General features: G+C 34.9%; 1 protein-coding gene across 4 annotated transcripts in view; it reads left to right on the top strand.

The window, feature by feature from the left end:
* Positions 1 to 25,223, top strand: part of Tomosyn (syntaxin-binding protein tomosyn) — a 96,948-nt gene that overhangs the window by 41,056 nt on the left and 30,669 nt on the right. For 2 of the 4 annotated variants that reach the window (XM_019059107.2, XM_019059106.2), the window contains exons 8-14: positions 1,552 to 1,706; positions 2,496 to 2,790; positions 3,636 to 3,882; positions 4,757 to 4,867; positions 6,520 to 6,674; positions 8,277 to 8,475; positions 12,878 to 13,703. In XM_019059107.2, the coding sequence (XP_018914652.2) occupies positions 1,552 to 1,706; positions 2,496 to 2,790; positions 3,636 to 3,882; positions 4,757 to 4,867; positions 6,520 to 6,674; positions 8,277 to 8,475; positions 12,878 to 13,703 (1,988 nt within the window). Of the gene's footprint in view, positions 1 to 1,551; positions 1,707 to 2,495; positions 2,791 to 3,635; positions 3,883 to 4,756; positions 4,868 to 6,519; positions 6,675 to 8,276; positions 8,476 to 12,877; positions 13,704 to 21,362; positions 21,592 to 25,223 lie in introns of all 4 variants that reach the window. The other 2 variants (XM_072300014.1, XM_019059108.2) reach the window with 2 other exon arrangements.

The following is a 25,223-nucleotide window of genomic DNA, read 5'->3' as shown; positions in this document are numbered from 1 at the left end:
ATTTCTTCTATATTCTGATGTTTTTCAAATTCTGTCCTACCTCTAAGAGCCTCAAAAGAGGACATGTACTGGATCTCCAATTCCTCTCGCTAACAATTTTCGAAAGTGCTTTTTCCAACTTTTGGGATAGTACTAGGTTGCCCACTAGAATGGCGAGGCCATAACTAGTCAGTTTTGTGACGTCAAGCTATTTGCTGAAAACAACAAGCATCTCCAGGTCATCGGTAAATCGATGAGTGAGGCAGTCTCTGCGTGGACCAATCAGAGTAGTCCTTGATCGGCCGAAGTTGCGTGAGCAGGGCATTTGAATCTGAGAGGAGTAACAATTTTTGGTATTAAGCTATCATTTCCTCAGTTATTAGACAATGACACATATGGGTTAGTTAGTTTTCTGAAGTGAAATTTCATCCTCTTTCGAAAAGGTTCGTATGAATTTTTGCATAAGATCAACCCCCGAGAAGATATCGGCACGAAAGAAACACGCATCAAGCGCACTCCCATAAGAACACATGTTAAACCGCGGCCGAGTTTCATCTACTAGCCTGACGTCACAGGAACAAAGTTATGGCCTCTTCATTCTCATAGGCAACGAGTACAGCTGTGTATTGTACAGTGTTACTAACCCTGCTCTGAATGCATTTTGATTACAAATGATTAGTACTAGCTGCAAGATTAATTACAACTGAATATGTAGCTGAACAAAAAATTAAAATTGAAGTGCAATGTTTCAGATCTTAAATGAGGGCACAATGCTGTCTACAATTTTGAGGACTCAACTTTTACAATGACTTTTCAAGTTCAATAAGATATCCCTCGCGAGAATTGACCTCAGGCAGACTGAGAAGATCAATATTAAAATATTGGCACCTAATGCTTCACAGAATGTTATTTAAATATTTTCTCACAAAAAATGCTCAAAAACGTCCCAAGTGAACCAACCTAGAGCGGTTTGAATTTGTATCCCAAAGAACGTAATTTTGAGTAAGAGTTACTTTAATTTCTTCCACTCATTTTCGGTGCTCTAAAAAATTTGATCCCAAAACAGTGAATCAGAGAACGTTTTATCCAACTGAGGATAAGTTGCTCTCTTGAGAAGTTTTATTTTTTTATTTAAGTTCCTACTTTCAGTAGATTGACATTGCACTGTTAAGTTCATTTCTCTACACCGCTGGTCTTTTCAAAGCAATGAGACCACTTCATGGTTTGAATTTTATGAAAGTGTAGGAAATCAATGGATTTGTTAGAGGTCTATCATTAAAGACCAAAATCAGAATGATCTACAAATAGCCCCACACACTTCATTTGATTTCTTTGTAAAACTTGGCATTGTGTTTTGAAACATAACATAATTTGTGCTCTTTTTTTCAAGTGACAAAGAATTTCCATTGATTTGCTTGTTAATTTCAATGCAGGCCTATGCAGAGCTACATCTCTAGCAGCCCAAAAAATTGATTTTTAATCAATGTAAGAAGTTGGCTTATAATCTGCTGAAATGATCGTGGTTCTAAAGGTGTCATGGGATAATTTGTTCTTTTTATTTTCTTTTTTCAGAGATGCTTTTGTGATATTCTCAGGTGGCTTACCTCACGATACTGCAGGTCGCTCACCAAGCATTACTGTGATGCAGGGTAAAAACATTACTGTCTTAGAAATGGAACACAATGTAGTAGATTTTGTCACCCTTTGTGAAAACCCTTGGAATTTTGGTAAGCAATTCATTTATCTATTTTCATTATCAGTCAAACAAGTAATGTAACTTCTTATCTCATACAGCAGTATAAATGTATTGCAGACGTCTCATGGGAAAGAGTATAAGAGGAAAAAAATGTTACATCTTTTCATTCTTGGATCTGATCAAATGGGAGGCATGGCAAGTAACATGAAGTAAGTGTTTGTTCCAAAAATGATAATTTACTTCCAGAAGCTTGAGAGACTGTGGGAAAATATCGAGAAAATATTTAGGAAAAGTATGGAGCTACAGTGTATATTTTGAAAAAATTAGACCATGAGTATTAAGTGTCAGGTTTTGGAAAAAACCTAGCATCTTGGAAGTATTTTCCCTGCCATGTGACTTTAATAGGCAAAATTATCGATCGCTGAGATGGCGCTTCAGGCTCTTCTCATTTCTCCTTTTGTCTAATTCTCAAAGATATTTTCCATTGTTTAAATTAGTAAATCAATGAAAATGTTGATCAAATATTTTGACTTGATATGGCAGACACCACCCAACACAAGGTTAAACTTCAGTAGGTGGTTATGTGACTTTTTTTATTTCCAGTTTTAAAAAAATCCAAAACTGTTTTTGTGAATTATGTATACAAAGAGGCCCGATAAATTGAATTGAAATCAGCTCATCAGTCAATTGCTTTTCTCCTCAAACGGCTACATCAGCTATTACCTATTTCTGAAACTGCAAGGATAATTTTCATATCCACTTATTTTGTCTCATGCCTGGTCCTAATAGAGCGTTATATACATTTTTTTTTATCTTGCAGATGCTCCGAGTCCTTATGCTGTCGTAGTGGTGCTTCAAAATGACCTAGTAGTTCTTGACCTCCTTACCCCTGGTTTCCCTTTATTTGAAAATCCATATCCAATGGATCTCCATGAATCTCCAGTAACATGTTGCAGTTATTTCGCCGACTGTCCATCTGACCTTATTCCAGCGTTTTACTGCGTTGGATCAAGAGGTAGTCAGCGAAGAACAGGGTTTAGCGAAAAAGATTGGCCTCTCAGTGGTGGAGAGTGGAGTCCTACTTCCTGTAGTTATAATGAAATTATCCTAACTGGGTAAGGCTCTCTTTCAAAAAGTTGTGATAAAAAAAGTATGAAATCTATAGAAAATGAGATACAGCTAAAGAATTTATTCTTTTCTTATCTCAAAAAAATTTTGCTGGAATATTAGGACGAAGAAGAATAAATAGAAATGAATTCAAATTAGGGTGATCAAATAATCTTCATCAAATCAGTGCTATGTGTTCATCAAGTAGCTGGATATAAAACTGGGATGAATCGCAAGGTAGCTTGTCATTTTTTAGTACAACAGACTAATCTAATGGCTGTGTCTTTCTACATTCGTTATCTTAAATGATTGTTCCCAATACAAATGGCCTAGTTTGATCTCATTCACTTTGCAGCACTTTCAAGAGAGACAAATATGTCAAATTATTGAATATTGTGTCTGTTACGGACCAACTTTAATCTACCCAGACAAATATCAGTCAGCCGGGAAAAGCAAATCTGTCTGGGCCGATTTGATCAAACCCACGTTGTCTTGGGCTAATAGCATTTAATGTGGGCCGATTTTGATCAACCTGGGCAGATCCGATTGTCTTAAGGTAAACTAGGCTGATCTAAAATTAACTGTTTAAGTAAGCCAGAACTCGTTTAAGAATATTGATAATAAGAACAGAGGATGTAAATGTAAGAGGCTGAGATATTTTTTCCTGTTTTTATTCGTTGATGTGCGATGAAACATCTTTTGAATACTCTGTTTTACAGAATTTTCAACCATGGTTTGCCGAGAAAAAGTAATTGATGAAATTTCAATTGAAAGTGCCTCTAAAGAAGCTTGTTGAAATGGATCTTTGTTTCAAATGAATCTTGCCCTTCTAATGCATTTCTTGTTTCTCCAGGCATGCCGATGGAAGTGTAAAATTCTGGGATGCAAGTGCCGGCTCTTTACAAGTGTTGTACAAACTAAAAACAGCTAAAGTATTTGAAAAAAATCACTCGAGAAGTATGGATGGCTCAGATGATGAACCGTATGCTGTACAACTCATTTCTTTATGTCCGGAAAGCAGAAAACTTTGTATTGCTGGTGCATCTTCCTATGTTATGTTATTTAAATTTAGAAAATTAGAATCTATATCGGAAACATGTGTAAGTATTTTCTTTTAGCTTGCATCTTTACATGAACTAACCACAAATGCTTCATAATTTTTTTTTGAAAGGAGAAGTAAATCTGTCATAATTTTGAAACCCTTTTTACCGGGTTTGACATCTCTGCATAGTGGCACAGTGAAACAACGCCAATTTGGTACCAGCCTAAGCCGGTAACCTGCCAAAATTGCTTGTTTTCATTTATCATTTGCCGAACACACTGTTAAAAAAGTCAACGGCCTCCTGAAACACCGCTAGAAGTTACTTCATACGCGCGTTTGCGTTTGTCAAAATTAGGGTATGGAGTTTGAAAATGTGTGTTGGAAAATGAGGAAGCCCTTTTAGTTCGGAAACCTGCTTAACTCAATACAACCCCTCAGTCTCGATGCAAACCGAGTTATCGCGATTTCACTGTATGATTTTTGTAACCAGAAGTTCCACGTTTAACATCTATTGCAGGAGCACAGGAACTATCTATCTTGTTAGGTCCCTTTCCCCCAAAAACGTTTGCATTTTCTTTCATAACTAAGACATAAAAGAATACCTCTTCCATGCATCAATAAATAGTAGCCATAATATTAAACAGCAAGATGCCACCTCTTATGCGACAACCAATGACCATTAGGCATCATCAAGCTGGAAGGATCTGTCTACTGAGCAGCTTTTAAGAAAAAATTTTATTATATTCTATTGAATCTGTGGACACGCCTTTCCTCAAAATTCTTCTCAAATGTGTATTTTTATCTAAGTGCGTCTGATATTTTTTTTGAAACTATGAACTCCAGAGAAAATATTCAAACAGCATTGGTATGAGTGTACAATTAGCTTTCCATCAATCTGTGAATATTCAAATTTGGCATTTTGTTTGTTGCAGGTGCTCGAAATTCCAATAGTTTACAGTGATACTATAGAGGGGGATACGGAATTATCTCCTGAATTTGATTTTACGCCTCGACCGAACTCCTCTGAAAATGATGTAAAAAAGGTAAATTTTTATGGATGTCCCAATGAAATTATTTTATGCATGCATGAAACACGTATCTACAAAGGCTGTTCAAAAAGTACGTAGACTGAAGCTGTAACTTAAAAACCAATGTATGTAGATAGCTGTTCTTGGTTTCATTTTAAAGATCAACTCATTATCTATCGATTGAGACCAAGATCAACTCATTTGGTCAAAAATTGAAAAAGTTATGCAAGTTTAAACTTTGAAAGTAGGTGTTACCCCTACGGTTTTTATTGAAAATTTTCGCTTGCCAAAAGTTGTCACTTGAAATACGTTTTGATACATCATTTTACCTGAAACACTTGGCAACCATAAATAGCACACTGTGTAAACACTTTTCCGTAATCGTGGACCGACTAGGGTACATTCGGGTCCAATGGGCAAGAAGCCCGATCGGCTAGACTTACCCCGTAAACTCGGGAAGTTTCCTCAGTCGGTGACACGTCACAGGTGCGCGCGGGTTTATCGCAGTCTCTTAGTGATTTTTGTTGCATTTTGCTCTAATTTTTGTGCGGTCGATATGGAAAAAGATAAGGAAGTTGAAAAAGAACAACACTTTTTCATTCGTTATTGTGTTCAACGCGGATTATCAGCAACGGACACGCTGAATGAGATGAAAGACGCGTACGGAGATGAGTGTTTGTGTCGGGCCGCAATATTCCGTTGGGATAAAAAGTTAAAAGACGGTCAGAAGTCTGCTGAAGTTCTCCCAAAGTCTGGTCGGCCTTTGACGTCTTTAACTGCTGAAAACATTAATACGGTCAGTGTAATTGTTCGGGAAGATAGAAATTTATCTGTTCGACACATATCACAAATCATGGACATTTCAATCGGTTGGCAAGCGAAAATTTTCAATAAAAACCGTAGGGGTAAAACCTACTTTCAAAGTTTAAACTTGCATAACTTTCTCAATTTTTGACCAAATGAGTTGATCTTGGTCTCAATCGATAGACAATGAGTTGATCTTTAAAATGAGACCAAGAACAGGTATCCTCATACATTGGTTTTTAAGTTACAGCTTCAGTCTACGTACTTTTTGAACAGCCTTTGTATGTAGAGAAGTCTTGTAAACTGTGAAAGCACTGGTCAGGGCATGCAAATCAGCTAGTGTACTTCCTGTCCTGCAAGTATATCCTGCAAAATTAAAATTTACATTAATTAAAGTTTACATCATAGCAAATTGGCTGATGTTTTCTTGTGGGCAGTACAACTGCACAGAAGTTGGTAAATCTGCCCCTGTGCAGGAAATGAAAAGGACATATTCATTGAAAATGAGTTTTACCACTGTCAGGGTATGATTTATACCAAGGATGAGACAGTCCTATGTCCGCTTAAAGAGTATTAATAATTCCATTTAACCCCATAATGAGGCAAAATTTGGCCACCAAGGCAAGGTAGAATTATGACCTTGAATTTTGAATGCTGCAAAGAACAGTATGTCCGTTAGAAGGTTTTATTCAGTGTTAAGCTGAATTCTTGAAGTATTCAATCCTATAATTATCTGTCATCTTAGATTCAACCTACCTGAAGTAATTTGGTCATTATCAATGTTGGCGAGTCAGTGAAGTGAGTAGGTACCTTGTACAGAGTTCCTCAAGTTTAATGGCATTTTTTCTTTGCATTTTCCTAAGCCTGGAGCAGATTATGGTCTTCCAGTTAAAGTGCGCAGTGGCGTGCAGAAGAAACCGCCTGGTTTTCAACCTTTTCTAGTTTGTCTTACCCCAGTGGTTGCTGGCAAGAAACCTGTTCAAATTACTGCTCTGTCAATCAACTCCTCCTACGGCTTGTGAGTTGCATCTAAGTGCTGTTGTCTGTTAGCATGCTAAACAAAGCAGGTTTTATGATCGAACAGAAATTGCTTGAATTGGATTTGCATCTTGACCGTGTCCATGGTTAATCCATCATGATCAGTTTTGCAGCTGTATTATAAATCTCGCCAATTACACAGGCAGTGCTAGAACAAAAAACCCCTTGTCTGCAAAAGATTGGGAAAACAAGAAGAGATTAAACAGCATAGCTGAATGTAAAACCATACACTCAGCAACACAAAAGTAATATTCAAATTTAACTTAAAATCAACAATGTAAGATTAGATGAAGTTTTTTTGATCTACTTGCAACTTAAGATCGGGGAACACAAACAGTTCAGATTAAATGTAAGATAGATCTTCTTAAGTGACGGTGAAATAATGAACATCAACAACTGTGTGACTTTACGTAATGAGCTGACACGATTTTCATAAGTGACAGTGAAGTAATGAACACCAACAGATGTGTGATGTTATGTAATGAGCTAACGCCAAATCTCTCAGGAAATTTTTGAACCCTTTACCCTCAATTTTCAACTTTCAATCGACAGAATCGCCTTCCAGGGTACGCTTGAGTGTCAACCTGGAGTTGACAAAAGAAAGTATTTGAATGACTGGCTACACTTTGTAGGGATGTTCCTCATCTATTGGAGATCCTTTATTATTTTCTGTCTGCCAGAGATTGCCGGTGGCAAATTGTTGCAGTATTTATTTTGCACTTAAATGTCGACTCACCATCGACAGATTTGCTTTGCTTGCTGTGTGTGTGTCTAAAGTGTTCAAATGTGAGCATAGATACAAGAAAGGTGACTCCATAAAATTGGAAGGTGACTCCATATTTGGCTGCTAAGAGTTAAGAACCTAACTGAATCCAACATCAACCCAGGAATAGAGGGGAACAACTCACAGTATAACCTCTTTAGCCTTACAGAAACAGTCTTGAAATTAAAATTTGCTCCTGACTTGCTATAAAATACTGTTCTCTCAAGTCGAAAATAGTATCACAACAACAAATGAGATTTCCAAATTCAGAACTGAAACTGAAAAAGTTATTTCATTATCAATCATCAGTGTATTCTATCTCCTCAAAATTCACCGGTCCTGGTCATTATCAACATTTTCGTCAATATCTCGAGGCGACGCAGTCAATATAAACTGGAATGACATCACAGCCAATTTATTTCCAGCTATATTTAGCTGCCCTTCAAATACTGTTGGACTGGTTGTTGTGTCATTTCAGGTTCATGTTGACAACGCAAATTCGAGATTTTGCCAAAAATATTGATGTATGACCAGAGCTTTCAACCGAATGTATGAAAATTTCATTGAGACTCCCAGACATGGTCAGTTAATGGTTGAAAAACCACTTTGTTCACACATAAATTGTTAAGTATTGTTCACCTCCAAGCCGATGTGTGATTTGATTTCATACCTATATCTTGTACCAAATCTCCTATTTATATGCTCATGAGTTGGAGTCTGAATTTTGGATACTGCACTTCTTTCAATTTAATGCTTTGAGAAACAGAAAAGTCGTTCACTCTAATTTCAATGATGTAAGAGAATTATCTTCTATTTCAGAATGGCATATGGAAATGAGAATGGAATAGCTGTGATCGATATAGTGCAAAAAGTTTGCGTGCTCAATGTTGGTACTCCTGATTTATATGGTGCTTGTGATCCCTACATGAGAGTGCCCCGCTCTCCCAAGTGTGCCAATCCCAGCAGCTGTGATTTTACTTCCGAAAATGAACGATGTCGATCGCCTAGCAATGATCAGGTAGAGATCTTTTTCTTTTTTCATATTATTCATAGCTTCATTATTTTAATATTTAACTGAATGTATACGATTGTTGTGCACTTTATGTGGAAGTTTAATGATAACGGAACTCAATAATTCGATCTGCTCAAATGTTTCGTCTGATTTGTCGCTCCTTCAACAGCTGTGACAGATCGAGGAGAGTGGATTTTCTTGTTTCCGAATTTTTTATTAAATTTTTTCTTTATTTCTTTTTTTCTCCAGCCAAAGTGTAAATTTGATGCTCATAAAAATCTCATTTCAGGTGAAATCTCGAATCGTGTCATTCATTATTGACGCTTTACTTTATATTCTAACAATTTCATCGCTTTTGAAAAATAATACAGGTGACACATTTTTTGTTTTTCCCCTTACTGAGGCTCCTTATGTAGAATCCCTTCAGAAAAATTATTACATTCAAATAGTGGAGGATAATTTTTACGTAAAATTTTTGTCTTGTAGAGTTGTTGTGACTTATCCTAACAGAGGGGAAGACATCCAATGTTAGGTTCATGGTGATTTAATGAGGCCCACGACTGTAAAATCCCAGCTCTTTGAGGAGCTGTAGTATATGATGATAAAAAGTATGCACAAGTATTGAACAAATCAATAATAATAATATATTTGCAGGCTCAGAACAAACAGTAGTTAAATATTTCAATGAATAGACAAGATTTAAATTAATATTCCATACTATCTGACCACTGAATAATATCAGTGCTAGTATATTGGAAGATGTATTTACCTGCACTAGCATGTTTGAAAAATGGAAAGCATGTTAAGATGCATCGGTCGTAAGGGTGTGCATAATATTTATTGGCTTTCTTTTCATCAGAGGTGAGGAATCTTCCACCTCTCCTCTCAGTATGTATTTTTTTGCTGGGAACTTTCCTCTCAAAGATGATGCCCTTTTCTTCAGCACATTCTTTCTTGTACAGATTCATTGACAGCTGCTGCAAAGTATTCTAGTCAATCACATTTCCTCCTTCCCCTTCTGAGACTCTAAAGTTGGTTCTAAAACTTTAGTTTGATCCATTACTCACCTCATCTACACTAAAATAGTTTCCCCCTGAATTAATTTTTTCTTTTTCTTTTTTAAAATATGAACCTTTTGGAATAGTGACTTTGAATAGAGCTTTGAATCGCGTTTTGTTCTGTAATAGTTCTTTTCTTCTATAGAAAAATCTTTTTATCTTTTCAAAAGCTTTTCTAAAATTGTTTGGCTGTATTCAATTGACATCGAAGGCTCCCATACGGAGAGTTATAACTGCCCATGGCCCATCAATCTTCCTCTCCCCAAAAATGGAATTTCAACAATGGTTTATTTTAATTGAAGTAAGAAATATCCTAGAAATCTGTCTAAATGGTAGCAAAATTTGAAGTCTGAGAGTTCTCAACTCCCATACATTTTCTCAAATTAGTTTTTCAAATAAAGTGATCGTAAAGCCTCAAGTTAGGTCAAAGACTATCCTCCATTTAGTGTCTGTCAGCCAGTTTTTCTGACACCAATTTTACAGGATCAATCCCAATATACCTCAATACCTTAAATTTATTTGATTATTTTCTTGCTCATCTTATTAATGAACCTTTACAATACTCTGTATTTATTTAGTTTGACTCCTCTCAGAATTCGAATCTTCATTAAACGTAATTCCCCTGCGCTATTCTCATTAGTGTAGAATCTCACCTCAGTTTCCTCTCCTCTACCTAATGGTTTTGCTTCTACAGCTTTGTCCTAGACCCTGAAATCTCAGCACAGAACACAATTGTCCACCCGCAAGTGATATGACCAAGAATAAATACTACAACTAAGCTAAATGCAAAAGTTTTTTCCCTATAGAATCTACTTTAATCAGACTTTTAAATTTTTATCCTGATCAATGGCTTACTTTATAAAGGAAAGATTTTACACAAAATATGACATAAATGAAAGCTGGTTAGTTTGAAACTTGCATTATTAATAGCAGTATATCTAAGAAAATTTACATTTAAAAATTTTTCCATTCAGCTCATCTGTTTCAACCTCAAGAGGCTGGAATTCCTAGTCAGACTAATTTCAGTGAGCATGTTTTCTTAGATGAAACATATTATTCTAAAATTCATTGCAATTTTAAAGCCATTTTGTTATTCTATATTCATGAAACGTTGCGTTCAAGGTGCAAGTATATTATTGAAATGTAGGCAAAGTTTATAAATTCTATAGTTCGTAATTTTCCAAAATTTAACAAAACAATTTTCCTGGCGACTCTTAGTGTCTCATCTGCTATTTACAACTGATTTTTAGACCAAGTTTTATCCAAACTAGTGCCCATAGTTTTTCCTATCTCATTATTATTCCAAAATATCCAACAACTATTCAGTGACGGTGAACGGAACTTTTTGAGTTTTCGGAAAGTTCATCGTTATGACCAGCCCACACAGTATAGCATCAAAAATGTTTTTCTTTTCTTTTCATTTTTATGCTTAACAAGTGTTTCATAACTTAACTTTTTGCTCTATAAGTCAAAGTTGTCTTCCTTATAATTTTTTTGGATTTTCAAGGAATGTCTTGGATTTGAAGGCAAGGGAGGCTAGATTTCTTTTTTTTTTAAAACAAATTTTATTTACTCTAAATATTTCAAAATGAAGCAACACAAGAAATGTCAGCCAGAAAAATTGAGTACTGATAATTGTTTTCAGCCCTAATAATCTAGCGTATGGTTGTAAATCATAACATTCTAAATGAGTTGTAGGCTATACATTCGTACACTACATCTCATTTGTTCTTTTGTGATGAAAAGATTTATAGTAATTAATAAAAGAGAAGCACACTGTCTATGGCCAGTATTATTGCTGTCCTTTGATGGGCCGCTTGAATCAACAATAATGAGCCTCTGGAATAATTCATGATTTTTTTAGGTATCTCATGACTTCAAGCTTGAGTTATTTTTATCGCCATGGGAATACCACCGGTGGTATACAACCGTTTGTGCCATGAAACTTGTGAATGGCTACAGTTGGAAAATAAGCATCTTCAATTGTAACATTTTAAGTCTTCAGTCATGTTTTATTTTTTCAAAGAAATTTGACTCGCAATTTTGCTTGAAATTTTAGTTACTTTCCTTATGAAAAAATGAAAATTCCAAGGAGGTATTTAAACATTGCAATATCTACGAGCACTATTTCAAGGAAAGTCATCAGTCACCAGTATAAATGCTTTCGTTTTGAGTTCATCCTCTCATTTTGAATTCTCGAAATAACTTAGATGATTTTGAACCCTGTTATGCTCTTTTTCATTGGAGGGAAAAAACCACTTTGAGTGTATTACATTCGGACAAAATTTCTGGATTTTGGTCTTATTCAGGTTGCATTTTTTCTCCAGAGAATTAAAATAGTCAAACAAGGCAAGAGGGGGTAAATCTTTGTGGAGTTTAAGTACCTGTAGGTCTGAAAAAGACTTGATAGAATTTAACTCTCTCAGGAAACTTTATTTTTTTAGAATCGAGGATGCAGGGGAAAAATGTATTGAGAATTTTCACAGTACACTAAATTTATGAACCATTTATTGTATCTGTATTTTTAATGGTGAATAAGTTACCTAGACAACGTTTTAAGACTCAATATTTTCATTGCCCAAATAGGATATTATACCGTTTTAAATTTCAAGTTCTGAAGTTATTCTCACTTCCATTTGCATTTTATCACGCTTTCGTAGAATATGTCTGTCATACTTCTGATGTTTCCAGCATATTGCGCATCTAAACTTTAATTTCTGGATCATTCATTCATTTTGGAAAACTTTATCTTGCTTTCTTGATAGAGTGAAAAGCTCTTGGTTTTCTGCAGAAATTTTAAGAAGTTCTCTGAATATTCTCAGCCCTGTACTCCAGTTTTAAAATTCTGTTCAAAAACTGTAACCCATTTCTTAATTTGAGATGAATATCATTTAGAATTTCTCAACTATCCTTAAATTTTGTATCCTTTCTAACAAGTTATCAAAATGCTCAACTCACTTTTGTGCCTATCTCTTCGTATCTCCTCGAAATGGTAGTAATCAAATTTCTTGTCGTAATAGTGCAAACTGTTTAATATTGTCCTCAAAATTTTTTTTTTCTGGACTGATATTGGTCGTTTGGAGTCCTCCAGAAAACTTGGGCATTTTTTTTGATTTTAGTTGAACGATAGAAAACATTATTTTCCCTCCCATTAAATGTGCCTTTCATTTTATGCCCCGGAACCTAAAAATGTTTTGACTTTAGATTCCATGTTTTTGTGTAATTACTCATCCACAATTAGGTTTTAAATGCTTATCTTCCCTAGCCCTAATAGAGCTTGATTGCATTTATCTAGTTTTAAAAATGTGATTTTTTGTGTTTTTATTAATTTGCTTTATACCAATTCAAAGGAGCAACTTGAAGAAGCAAATAGAGAGGCTTTAACTCCCGAGGTGTGTTTATCCAACACCTCACCGTTATCGAATGAAGATGTTGAAACAGGAGAGGACGCCCTATCTTCATGCAATGATGAATCAACCGTTGACTCGAGTTCAAAGTCAATAAATGATAAAATTGTTTCCGCAACCAACGAACTACCTCCAGCCGAGGAGGCAAATGCCGTTGAAGAACCTAAGGTGCAAACAAGCAATGAAGAGAAGAACAAAAGTGATAAACCTCACCACTGGAAAGGTTTCAGCCTCAAAAAACAACTCAGCCGCGTTGATCTAAAAATTAAAAATACATTCTCTAGCACGAATCCTGATAAAGAGTCTTCCACTAGTGGTGCTAAAAGTGAGGTTGCCTTGTCAAAAGCAATGAGTGCCAATGTTTCTCCGGCAGATGTCGATAACTCAATTCCTGAAGACTTCTGCGAAGAAAGGCTGTGCTTAGAAAATATGTCAGACTTAAACTGTGAAAATATTCCGTCAATTAGTGTAGAAGATAAAATTAGGTGTGAAAAAAATAGCATCCAAGAAGAGAGAGACTATGATAAGACTGATGCCATCAGGCCAACAGACCTTCAGTTGTTCGACCAAAATGGGAAACCGTTTCGGCCGCCCAGGAGCAAAGAACGCAAAAGAGTTTCTTTGGACAAACAATCTGCTCAACAACCCAGAGACACAAGATTGCTGTCGGTTCCCAATATAAAGTACCATCATGCCTTACGGGATCTCCGCAAACTTCGCCCAAACAGCAGTAGCAACCCTCCTTTCGCCAATTTAATCCGTCGATTCAGTAAGTCACACTCATATTTTCTCAAAATTTTATCCATAACATCTTTACTTTTTTTCAAATCATTTTTTCAAACTTTAAATTTTTTTAAAAATAGTTTTCGTCCCATTCAATTTTAAAGTCAAACATGGCTTTCAAAAAAACTCAAACATCTGAAAAAATCCTATGAGCTCAGAATAAAACCTACAGGTATGATATTCCTATTCCCAAAAAAACTTATATCTGAGATTGTTATCAGTCAAAGAAAATAAAATAAAATTTTGAGGTCCTCAATATTTCTTGCCTGGAAAATTAATAGCAATTATTTTTAAATGCTCATATTTTTTCGAATAAATGGAAGAGACTCGCTGAAAGTTCTGGCTGTAAGCAGATATTTATTGCATCAAACAGTTCTGCAAAAACAGGAGCCTTTGATCATGTTCCACGTTTTTACTATTATCATGAAATGTTCCTCAGTTTTTCAAACTGATATTTTTCAATTATTTCGATCAGACTAGGCAGAAGTGTATCTTTGTGTTTCTTTTGGTGTTTCTCTGAGCACATGGTGCAAAAGTAATCATCAACATAAATTTTTTTGCTTGTCGTCTAAAACAATAATTAGAAAAGTTTTAGAGATAGGGTATTGAGACAGGCTAACATTAAATTCTACAAATTTTAATTTTACATCCTCTTTGTCCAATTAGATTTGGTAGGTTATATTGCTCTCGGCCCCTCCTATTTAAATCAGAACCCTTCTCAACTGATTTTGTTTTAAGGTTATCTCATTTAACCATTGATAAAAATTCTTTTGGGGGTTTTCTCGTCATTAAGAATTTTTATTTTTGGCAGTAGCTCATCAATCCCTGTTCAGATGAAGAGAAAGTTTTTTGTCGCTCTTTTTCTTTCTATCGCTTTGGCTCTTGTCTTTACCAATTTTAGCCAACTAGAGAAAATTCTCCTACTTTTTGGTTTGGATAGTGAAATCACTACTATTTTTAAACTAACATTTTCATTGTTCGTTTGTTTATTTTTATTATTTTGTTTTTTTCCCTATCTGATAATTAGGATAGCATTTAGCCTTTGTCAGGCCGCTGTTGAATCTTCTATTTTTTACCAGGATTCGTTAGGTTGTATCGAATGATTTCATCTTAAATTGATTTTTGTTGTTCAGGAACGAAATAGTTTAACTTTCATTCAGGCCTCAGTATAACATTCAACTATACTAAAACTCTTTGTTATCTTTTCGACCTTCCATAAAGTGATGAAAACTGTATTCATACCATCGACTCTGAACCTTGGAAATCTAGTTCTTACAAACCACACCTTCATAAAAGCATCATGGTACAATTGTTGTAGGTAGTGTGAAAAACAGGAAGTTTAGGAGAAAAGGCAGTCCTAAACAAGGATGAAAGAAAACAATTTAGAGAGTCGGGAGGTTAGGAGTGAATTACGATTCTTCAAATATGTTTCTCACCTTTCTAAATCGTGGCGGAGAAATTGTAAGACTGTCCTTACAGTTTTAAGCACAGCTCTTTTCAGGAATTGATAAAATTGTCAATTCTTATTTAACTTAGAACGGAATAGTGCAAGGATTCATCTTCGACAAGATAATGTAAAGGTAGAGATCTTCGTTTTGAGGTGCAAGACTCCTCTGAAGAGGTCCAGCTAAGGGTAAGAGGACTAGAAAGAATTAGTAAAAAGTAAAATGAAAGATATTAGGAAAAAACTAATAGAAAAGTGATACTTAAATGTAGGAATTGTGGAATGAAAATAATTAAAATAAGTAAAAAAGCAGAATATACGGTAAACCCCCAAAGCAATGAAATTTTGCATGGTATGAAATGATAAATTCTCTTTCTTGAGCTCATTGAGATTATTACTGCATATTCCATCTTAATTTTATCTACGCAATAAATCAAAGGTTAACTTTTTGTGTGATGGGCAAGGCCAAATTTTTACGCAACTACTGTAGCCAATGATTATTTTTATTTTCATTATTACAGTAATTTAAAATGATCAATATTAATTTTCTATGGCTGATTATGAATTTTGTAGAGAAGTAAGCATTGTGCATCTTGCAAAAAGTAGAAATGAGTCTAGACTGTGGTATATTTTTGTTGGTATATCTTATGTGTTTGTAAATAAAATAGTCGTAACTTCAAAATTCCCAAGGAGCAGTGACTTTTAAAACCAGTTGTGAAAAAACTTGATCCACGTAAATAAATAAATTTTGGAAAAGTGCTCTTGTCCATGGATTAGGAAACTCTCGCATTTTCAAGCTGAAAAATAATTCAATCCCTTAGTTGTTTTTCTTCTTATTATTAATATTTTTTATTTTTAAGAAATTTTTTTGTCTAAGAGGGACTTGAGAGAAAATTTGATTGGACCCTCAGCCAATTTTTATAAGTAATTCTGATGCAACTTTGTACGTAACTTCTATCAACTCTTAAGTAGATTTTAAAATAAATCGAATAAAGTCTAACATTTTGAATGAGAAATGATGTAAAAGTTATGCTAACTTCAATTATTTCTTTTCTTGGAGAATTTCTCCATTTGCAGGTATCGCAGGGCTTTTTGAAATTTTAGACTCACCATTTCTTACGGAAAATACGTTTTGTAAAATTATTATGCAAGTTTTTTCCAATTTCATTATTAGTCACTGCTATTTTCAGCGCCCTCTCCCTCCATTGTTTTATTTTCATATTATTTTGTCCGTATGCACGTAAGTTAATTCATAATCAGTTTCCGTTTAAGTGTTTTCTGAATTAGAGTCGTTGGTGATCAAATTTATAATAACTGTATGATTATTAATTGTGGAATTTGTAGAATGGATTTTTTTCAGTTGGAGGTTCCGTGAGTTCGATTCCAAAGCTTGCTCTTTTGTTTTTCATTAGTTGATCATTTATTAATGTCTTTTATCAAGTTTTCTTTTTCACCCCAATTGATCCTCACATCGCTAATTTTAATGATCAATCTTGCTGTATCTTTCAAAAGCGTGTGTATTTTTAACATGTAAGCGTAAAAAATCATCCATCTTATTTTTTAACTCACATCTAAGCCTCTACCACTCCTAACTTTAGTCTAAAATTTTTTATGAGTCTCAGAACTTTTTGCAACCTCCTCCATATTTTTGTCAACTTTTCCCTGTTATTTTGTGAGAAAAATCAGCTTATAATAAATCTTCAAGGCAGTAATCAGTTTAACAAAATGATCAAACTCAAGTAGGTACCAAAACCGATCTCACATCAGTATTTTTATCAGTTGACTCTAAGTTTAGAAAGCCAATCATAGCTTTTTGGAGTACACTGTAATTTTTTTATAAAATTTTACGATAAATTTTATCATTTAAGTCTAACTTTTTGGTGGATTATGATTCTTGCAAATGCCTACCTACGCTCCAGATATTATATATTGACGGTGAAACTACCAGACCATGTATTTCATTAGCAGTATTAAAAAATTTCCACTCCCATCTTATTTTTTGAAGGAGAACAAATCAGTATCATACCTTGAAGTTTTCACAGAATTTTCTTCGCACAGAAAAAAAAATTATGGAAATTTCAAATAAATGTTGAGTCGTTTTCCATTGAAAAAGTGAAGTATGACAGGAAGTCTGCAACATTGCAAACCGAGATATGTAGTCCAGTAGCAGGTATCACCGTCAATATTTAGAAAGTAGTTAATTTAAGGAGTGGTAATCTCTACTGGACCAACCCTTCAATTGTGATTTAATATTTATAAATCCATTTTTGGAACACCACAAGAAGAGCTTGTTTAAAATGTTTGGGCTCTAATTTTTTAATATTTATTATTTGAGGACCCAATGGGCCTGTTGCAAACTTTTGCTAGAGCAAAACTAAGAGTTGTTTCCTACAGATAATGCCTCAAAAATCACGATGAGCGCATAGGCAAAGTCTGAAATGCACTCATAACTTCACAATCTGCGTAAGAAATTTGCGGTTTTTTGAGCTTCCCGCTTCGAAAACGATACTACGGTACAGGTGAACATTTTGTTAGAGGAGTCGTTCCATTGGCGACAATACTCATCATGGCCGACGCCAGTCCGCCAAAACACGTGTGATGGGACGAGATAACACTTGAACAGGATTAAACCATATAACAATCGGCGTGTTTACGTTCATATTTTCCTCGCCCGCCTTAATTGACCTTGAACTCTCCTCGAATTACGCGAGGAACTGCGCAAGCGTCGGCCATGATGAATATTGCCGACGATGGAGCGACTCCTCTAACAAAATGTTCACCTGTGCAGTAGTATCGTTTTTGAAGCGGGAAGCTCAAAATAACGCAAATTTCTTACGCAGATTGTGAAGTTATGAGTGCATTTCAGACTTTGCCGATGCGCTCATCGTGATTTTTGAGGCATTATCTATAGGAAACAACTCTTCATTCTGCTCTAGCAAAAGTTTGCAACAGGCCCATTGAAGTATTACACGATATTTTGAAAATAAAAGCAGTCTGGGTATGATCAGAACTATCCTCAACTTGACTTTATCTTAACTCACCGGGAGGAGAGTATTAAAATCCAAGGAAGAAAATTAGGATTTTATCAAAATTCTACTTTCATCTCTATGTCATCTTGTAAATATTGACGCATTTCCGTTGGTATTGGGAGCTTGTCTCAGAAAAATGCTCACAGATGAATTGCAGCTAATGTATAGTGTAATTATGATAGCTTCTGTTTCACGCTAAAATTTGGCTTGCAGTTTTCTCCAGTGAGAAGTCGTTTTAAAGTGATGGTATCGTTTCATCTTGTTAAGCATCAAAAACGAACAGGAACAGTGCATGCTGTGTGGGCAACGGTTAATAATATCTTTCCGGTAATGAAATAAAGGTGAAATTTACATGATTACTCATTGACAGTTTTCTATACATTACTTGATTATTTTTTATTTATTTATTTATTTTTTTTTTAAATCATAAATGTTCTATCATAGTTTATCACCTGTTTGTATGTAACTGTATTTAATCATTACTCTTTCCAGTCAACTTGATCCCATGTCATTTTACCCTCAATTTTGCTCTCCCGTCTTCTACTAACTCAATCTTCAGGTTAATTTTAGGTATTCCAGAAAATTTTGATCAACATTTTGGCCTGCAAAATTGGGTAGTAATACTTACAATTAGTTCTTCTTGATAATTATATCAAACTATCACTTGAATATTCTTTATGTGGGAATATTTTAACTTTGGCTCAAATTTATATACTTCTAATTCGTCGGCTCTTAAGAGTAGAGCAGCTAATCCAATCATGTAACTTTTTACAGCAGTCGGAAACTTCTCAATCTTAAACTTTCTTCCTCCATCCTTTCTCTTCTAACAGCTGACTTTTAATGGTCATTCATGTTTTTTCTGCCAGTTCAATGTTTCTCTTACTTCATTTACTGCAGAAATTCCCTGAACTTTATTTCAGGTTAATTGTAAATAGTTTTTTTTTTTTAGAAAATTCTGATAGTCCTTTTGAAATTGAAATTGTAGCTCGCCACTTATTGCATCCATCCGCCGTCTTAACCAACCACGCTTTTTAAGTTTAAAATATCTAATTTGAACACTACCATCAAATTGGCTCTGAGAGAGAAAGCATAACAAAAAACATAATATCGAAGTTTCTTTGATTTTCTAACCTGATGGGCAAGCATCTTTCATACAAAACTATTCAAATATTGAAATCCACAACTGACAGTTGACTTGAAAATATTCTTTCCTAAATGCTTTTCCACATTATTACCTCAGTGTAACCAGTCTTTAGAGCTGATCCCAGGAAATATTAGATATGCTAAAATGTTGAAGGCTAGGTTTAAATTTAGACTAAATAATTAGTTTTTAATGAGGGATTAAGCCTATTAAAAATTGATTATCTTCCTAGGTTCTTCCTTCACTCTATCTCTTTATGAATACTCTTTATCCCTTGTGCATGAAAAAAAAAAAAAAAACATAAATCAGAATTTCTGATATTGTAACAAAAAGGCAGAAAATGTGTTGAAGTGAAGTCGTGCACAAGTGACAAAAGTCTCTCTATCAGGTATTTGATGAGTATGTAGTCCGCGCAACTGTCGGAAATGCTTGTGATTTTTCTATTCAATCAAGCCTCTACCCCTCTACACTCTCCGTCCGGAGTAAAATTAACCAGTCCTGCCATGTTCGTTCCCTGAAGTAAACTCACCCTATTCAATTACTAAGTAATAGAGGTATGGATAAAGCAGAAAAAAGAAAAATAAAAAGTTAGACATCCAGTGCATCAATTACCACTTCTGCCGTTTCCAACAGAGAAAAAAAAGTTTTCGACAATATCAAATGTTAACCTTACTGCAATATCATAACAGGTACACACCACTTTGTGGGAACTTAAGTGTTACATGATTTTGAGCCGATTAATTAAGTCAGCTCACTTCTCTCATTTTTCCTTTCATATCGAAAATGGAAGAATGGAGCTCGTGCCCAACAGGAATGTTTAAATCTTTTGTAAGATATTCTTAATGTGGGGTGAGAAATATTGAAATTTCCCTATTCTGAGCAAAATGCAAAGGCAAGGAGTCATATTTTTGAGACATTCCCCCCCCCTTTAAATTAGTATAAGTATAATTAGACACCGAGGATGAATTTTTATGTTTCACAAATTAGCCAAGTCAGGTCTTCTGAAAACTTCCTTCCTCCTTTGAGATATATCTATTGTAAACTTCGAAGGAATAACAGCATCCAGAGCAAATCTCCCCATCCGAATGAAATCTGACACTAAGCAGTTTGACTTAATCAGACAGATTTCTTTGCCTCTCAACATGTTTTGATACTGAAATTTCAATTCTATAGGTAATTCATTAGTGGCTAACAAAATCAATATGTGGCAAAATCATTTGTTCTTTCTAGTCACTTGTTAAAGTTTTTCCCTCATTTATTCAGTGCCTTTGCATGTTGCTCATTTTCAGTGATGTGCCAATTGATGCAAATCTTTCGCTGTATTTATAGTCATTTATATATTGAATGAATTTTTTAAAATCTATTTCCTATTAGTCCCTGTGCCGTGAGACTTTCTGAAAACTATAAGCCTTTGTAATCAAACTTGCTTTATGCCAATTTTGAGAAGATCAGGGTTGAAAAGTGGACTAGCAACTACCTTAATAAGGTGGTGAACAAGAAGAGCTCTTTCTCCTCAGAATAAACACACTCAGCATTCGAATGAAATGATAACACCTAAGTTCTGAAGTAACTTTCTTCCAACTCATAAAAAAGTACAGTTTTGACTTAGGGTTCTGGACTTTTTGAGCAGTCTGGAGACAATATACCATTTCCGCTGGAGAAAAAATGGCCCTAAAGTTATTTTTCAACCTTAATTTTTCTCAACCAACTCCTAGTGAGTCTTAACCAGGAAGCACACTTCACTCAAGAGGTCCCAAGGAACATCATGTTTGAAAATGAAAAAATTATACATACACTTAAATGCAAAGCATGTGTTGTCCCTTCTATGGTGGTACAGCATGAAATATTTAACCTTCTTAGTTTACTATTAAGAAAATAAAATGAATCAGATCATTTTTGTTGATTCCTGTTGGATTTGCTCAAATGGCTCGTCACCTATCAGTTGAGTGTTTAAAATGATTTATGTGTCTCGTATTACTGAGTAGCTAATGTTTAATTGATATGTTGTACTAACTTAAATGGACAACACAGATGAATGGTGTATGTGTTTCGCCAACGACAACCAAACTAACTTCAGCTGGTTCACCTGCAAGAAGTCGCCCTGTGGAGCCTGTGCGAAGGTCAAAATCGCAAGGTACCCAAAGGAATAAGCTACAAAAATGCTTAAGCACTGTATCATACTCTGATGATCCCCCTCGCGTCCTGACCCATCACCCTGAGCGAGGAAGCCTCCTTACAACAAGACAATATTACAGTTTTGGTAGTACAGTCACCCAACATCAATTTATGTCCAGTAGTCGACTCGTCTATCAGTTAGATCTGTCATTTTTCTTCATCTCTCACTCATGATTCATTCCGGTGTCTCGTGTCTCTACTACTACATTAGTTCACTTACATGTGTGTTTGTGCGTACGTTTTTACGTGCGTGTGTTTCAAGAGTAAGTATTCTCGTAAACTTCATGTGTGTGAATGTTCACATCTCATAGCAGTAAACACACTACCAACACAATTACACTGAGACGACTCATTCCATTAAAACCTCAACCTGGACAGACTCAGTAGCTTAAAAGCACATCTTTTGTCAAGGGTTCATATTTCATCAGAAAATACCCATTTGTTGAAAAACACAATGAGAAAATCGAAAGTTTAGTCTATATCAGGAAGAGAGTAAGGGAGTAAAAGGAGAGAAGGAAACTTTGTGTATTTATGAAGCTGCTTGCAGTATAATGAAATTTGAACCATTAGGAGATGGACTAATTGCAGTAAAGAGAGAGTTAGAAATGACTATAAATTGTTTCAAACAAGTTTAACATTTTACAACTTTTTAATGATACCAATTAGCTCCTATTCAATTCAGTACAAGTGTCCCCCAAAAACTAGAGCCCCATCAATTTTCAACAAACATCTTTGAAACTATCACACCCCATTCAATTTGATGGAATGGTGGTCTTTCACAGAGGTATTTCTAACGAGTTATACGCCATCCACACTTACTTTTTATACACTAAATGGCATACATCCTTTTCCTTTGAAGGAATGAATCATTTGCTGGTATTTTTTTTTTTTTTTGTGGTAGCCTCTCGCCTCCTCTCGAATCTGAGCGCTCACCCCTTCTCTCCCGTTTCTTGTCTCTACTTCATAAAAGCAGCACAGTAGTTACTTTCTTGTTGTTTTTCTCTTCAACTTAGTCGTCGAAACATGGCATTCCTGCCCTCTGCTTTTGATTCAAGTGCTTTATTATTCTAAACCATATTTTAGTAGAACTTGATCTCTTAATATGTGCATCTGAGCGCCAAGTTAGCCTTATATTTCTTTTGCTTTTTTATAATCCTACCTTTTCGATGCGTCAATTTCCCTGTCCTTATCCAATAACTTTTACAGTATCTCTCATTGTTACAATTTGTTCCAAGGGATCCAAACGCCTCAAACCTGCGTACTGACTATTTGATGATGATGAAATACATTGCAGTGTAGCCCTATACATCGATTTAAAGTTAAAACGTTTTTAATTCGTCATTTTTTTCGCTCATTGAAGGTCTAAGGTATATTTAATGCATCATGATTCCACCATTTCTGTATCCTTTCTGAAACCCAAACATGAATCTGGAGGCCGATTTTGAAAAAAAAAAAATGCTGGTTTTCGTAGCATTCTACATGCCCTTTCAGTTAGAGCTTCAATGAGCAAGAAATTGTGGAGTTGCCAGAAACCAGAGTGAGTCCATGAATGGTCCCTTGACGATGCTACTTAACTACCGAAAGTTGATGTTTCTTTCTCACAATATTGAAAAATTGCCGCTGGATTTAGATGACACAATTCAAAGCTACGACCCTTTTGTTTTTGTTTTGAGACGGAAAAGTTATGCCTAAGGATTTTATTTCATCCTACTAGTATTTATAAACAATTTTTGAGCCCCAGGGTTTTTTAGATTTACAAAAATAATTGCATTCAACCTACCCTATCTTCCATGTCAGAAATAATGCTACTCATGTCCAGAGCTGGCATTTTTCCTCAGATAGAATGTTACATTACCACAAAGTTCACAAATCAGTTCACAGTACCATCATTAATCTGTTCTCTAAATTTTTAGAATAGTTGTAGCTAACTATGAAAAATTTTTACTACCCACCAGTATACAGACGATTTGATTCTTTTTTAAAAAAAAACAGAGCCTATGAAAAGGACCGAAGGTGGAATAAATTCATTTTCGATGTGCACTGCAGAATACCAGAGCAAGTGGGGTTGTCAGTGTTCACCTCCAAGTAGAAAAAGAGAGAAAGCAGATGATTTTTGGGTCGCAGGTTTTTCGTTCTTTTCCTTCCTAACTTCACCCATTTTTGTCGTGGATACGTTTTTCATTATTAGATCGTTCTTGATTCAGGTCCTATAATAGGTTTTTGATTGTCAGGTAGAATTTAGTTCCCTGACAAATTTAATGAGCTTTCGTCATTTTTGCCATTGAGTTTTTTCCATCGGTCTAAATTATTCACATATAATCTCGACAAATCAAATGAGGTGTTCAACTGTACTCACCAAAACTTATATTCTGTCATCATGCTCCTTTTGTCCCGTTTTTTTTGTTTCCTATTTTATGTGAGCTGTATCTTAGTTGTCAGGTTGCAAGTAATGATAATGAGAGCTGAAAAACTTGTACGTATCAATGATGGAAAGAATTTTTGATAAGCTAAAATTTTCCATGATTTTTCCCGAATCATTTAAAAATATCCCTCAAAAATTTCTCACAGAAATATTATACAGTCTGTTCTTGAAAAAGTGAAGGAGGAGCAAGTAATTTGCCAATATCACTTTGGAAATATGTGTTTCAATAGTTTCATCATTGATTTGTACAGATATTGCATTGAGGTTTCCTTTTAAAAGGAATATTATGGGAATTCTATTCACAACCTGTCAACTAATATACTATCTTCTTTAAGTTGTTTTCTCTCTGTCCAGTTTGGTCTTTCCTCTGATTTTCAAATTCCGCCCAGCATTTGTTTGTGTTTGTCTTGCTCTGAATGTTGAAAAATTTAACCTATTTTTGGATATATTTTTATTTACTTTGCATGTGAAAGTGTTCCATCTCTTGATGCTGCAATGAATTATATCTGGTGGAAACAAAATGAAAAAAAGACACTAATCAAATTTAGTCTTTGATATTCAAACAGCTTCGTCAGTAACAAACTGCAGGCTAAATATGCACAGTCAAAGAAGACAGCATACTTAGTCTCTCGAATAATTCAATTTTTTCTCCCAAGTTATCGGATTTTTGAAGTTTGGGCTTGTCTTCTGATTAGCATACCGGCCTTTTTTCATTTTGTGAACCAATTTTAAAAGTCATTCAAAAAGTAAATTTTCTTCTTGATAATAGCGCTAAGTCTATCACATGTGCACTCTAAAGTTTTCAGTGCTTTATATGTTCTTCAATGCTTTCTTAAAATGAGTTTTTGATTGATTCGGTGTCATTTTTATGCTCCACAGCAGACCTCATAATCCCATGGATGTGTTTTAAGTCCGTAACGTCATTCCGTATTTCTTAACTGCTATCAAAATTGTTTTTACCTTATAGGTTAAAAATTGAACCACATATGAAATGATTCACCAATTCACTTGCATATGTGTTCCGTGATGCAATAATCTATATGATCTGTATTGCAAAGTGAAAAATTATTGATGTCAAAACATGAACTTGCTTTCTGTTCACTTTAAATTAATCGAATTGACTTAGCTCTATCTGAAAATTCTATCTCTACCAAAGAAAAGAACGGAAAAGGAAGAGAGGAAGAAAAAATAGAAATATGAGATCCATGAAACGCTTTTATTTATCCCCCTTTTTTTCATCTTACAACTTTGTCAGTGATACATAAACATGAGACAATTTACTGCTTGAATAACTT

This window comes from Bemisia tabaci, chromosome 4 (assembly GCF_918797505.1).
Source record: "Bemisia tabaci chromosome 4, PGI_BMITA_v3".
Lineage (NCBI taxonomy): Eukaryota > Metazoa > Arthropoda > Insecta > Hemiptera > Aleyrodidae > Bemisia > Bemisia tabaci.
The sequence above is the reverse complement of the archived record's forward strand: the minus strand, read 5'-3'. Positions and strand labels throughout refer to the sequence as shown.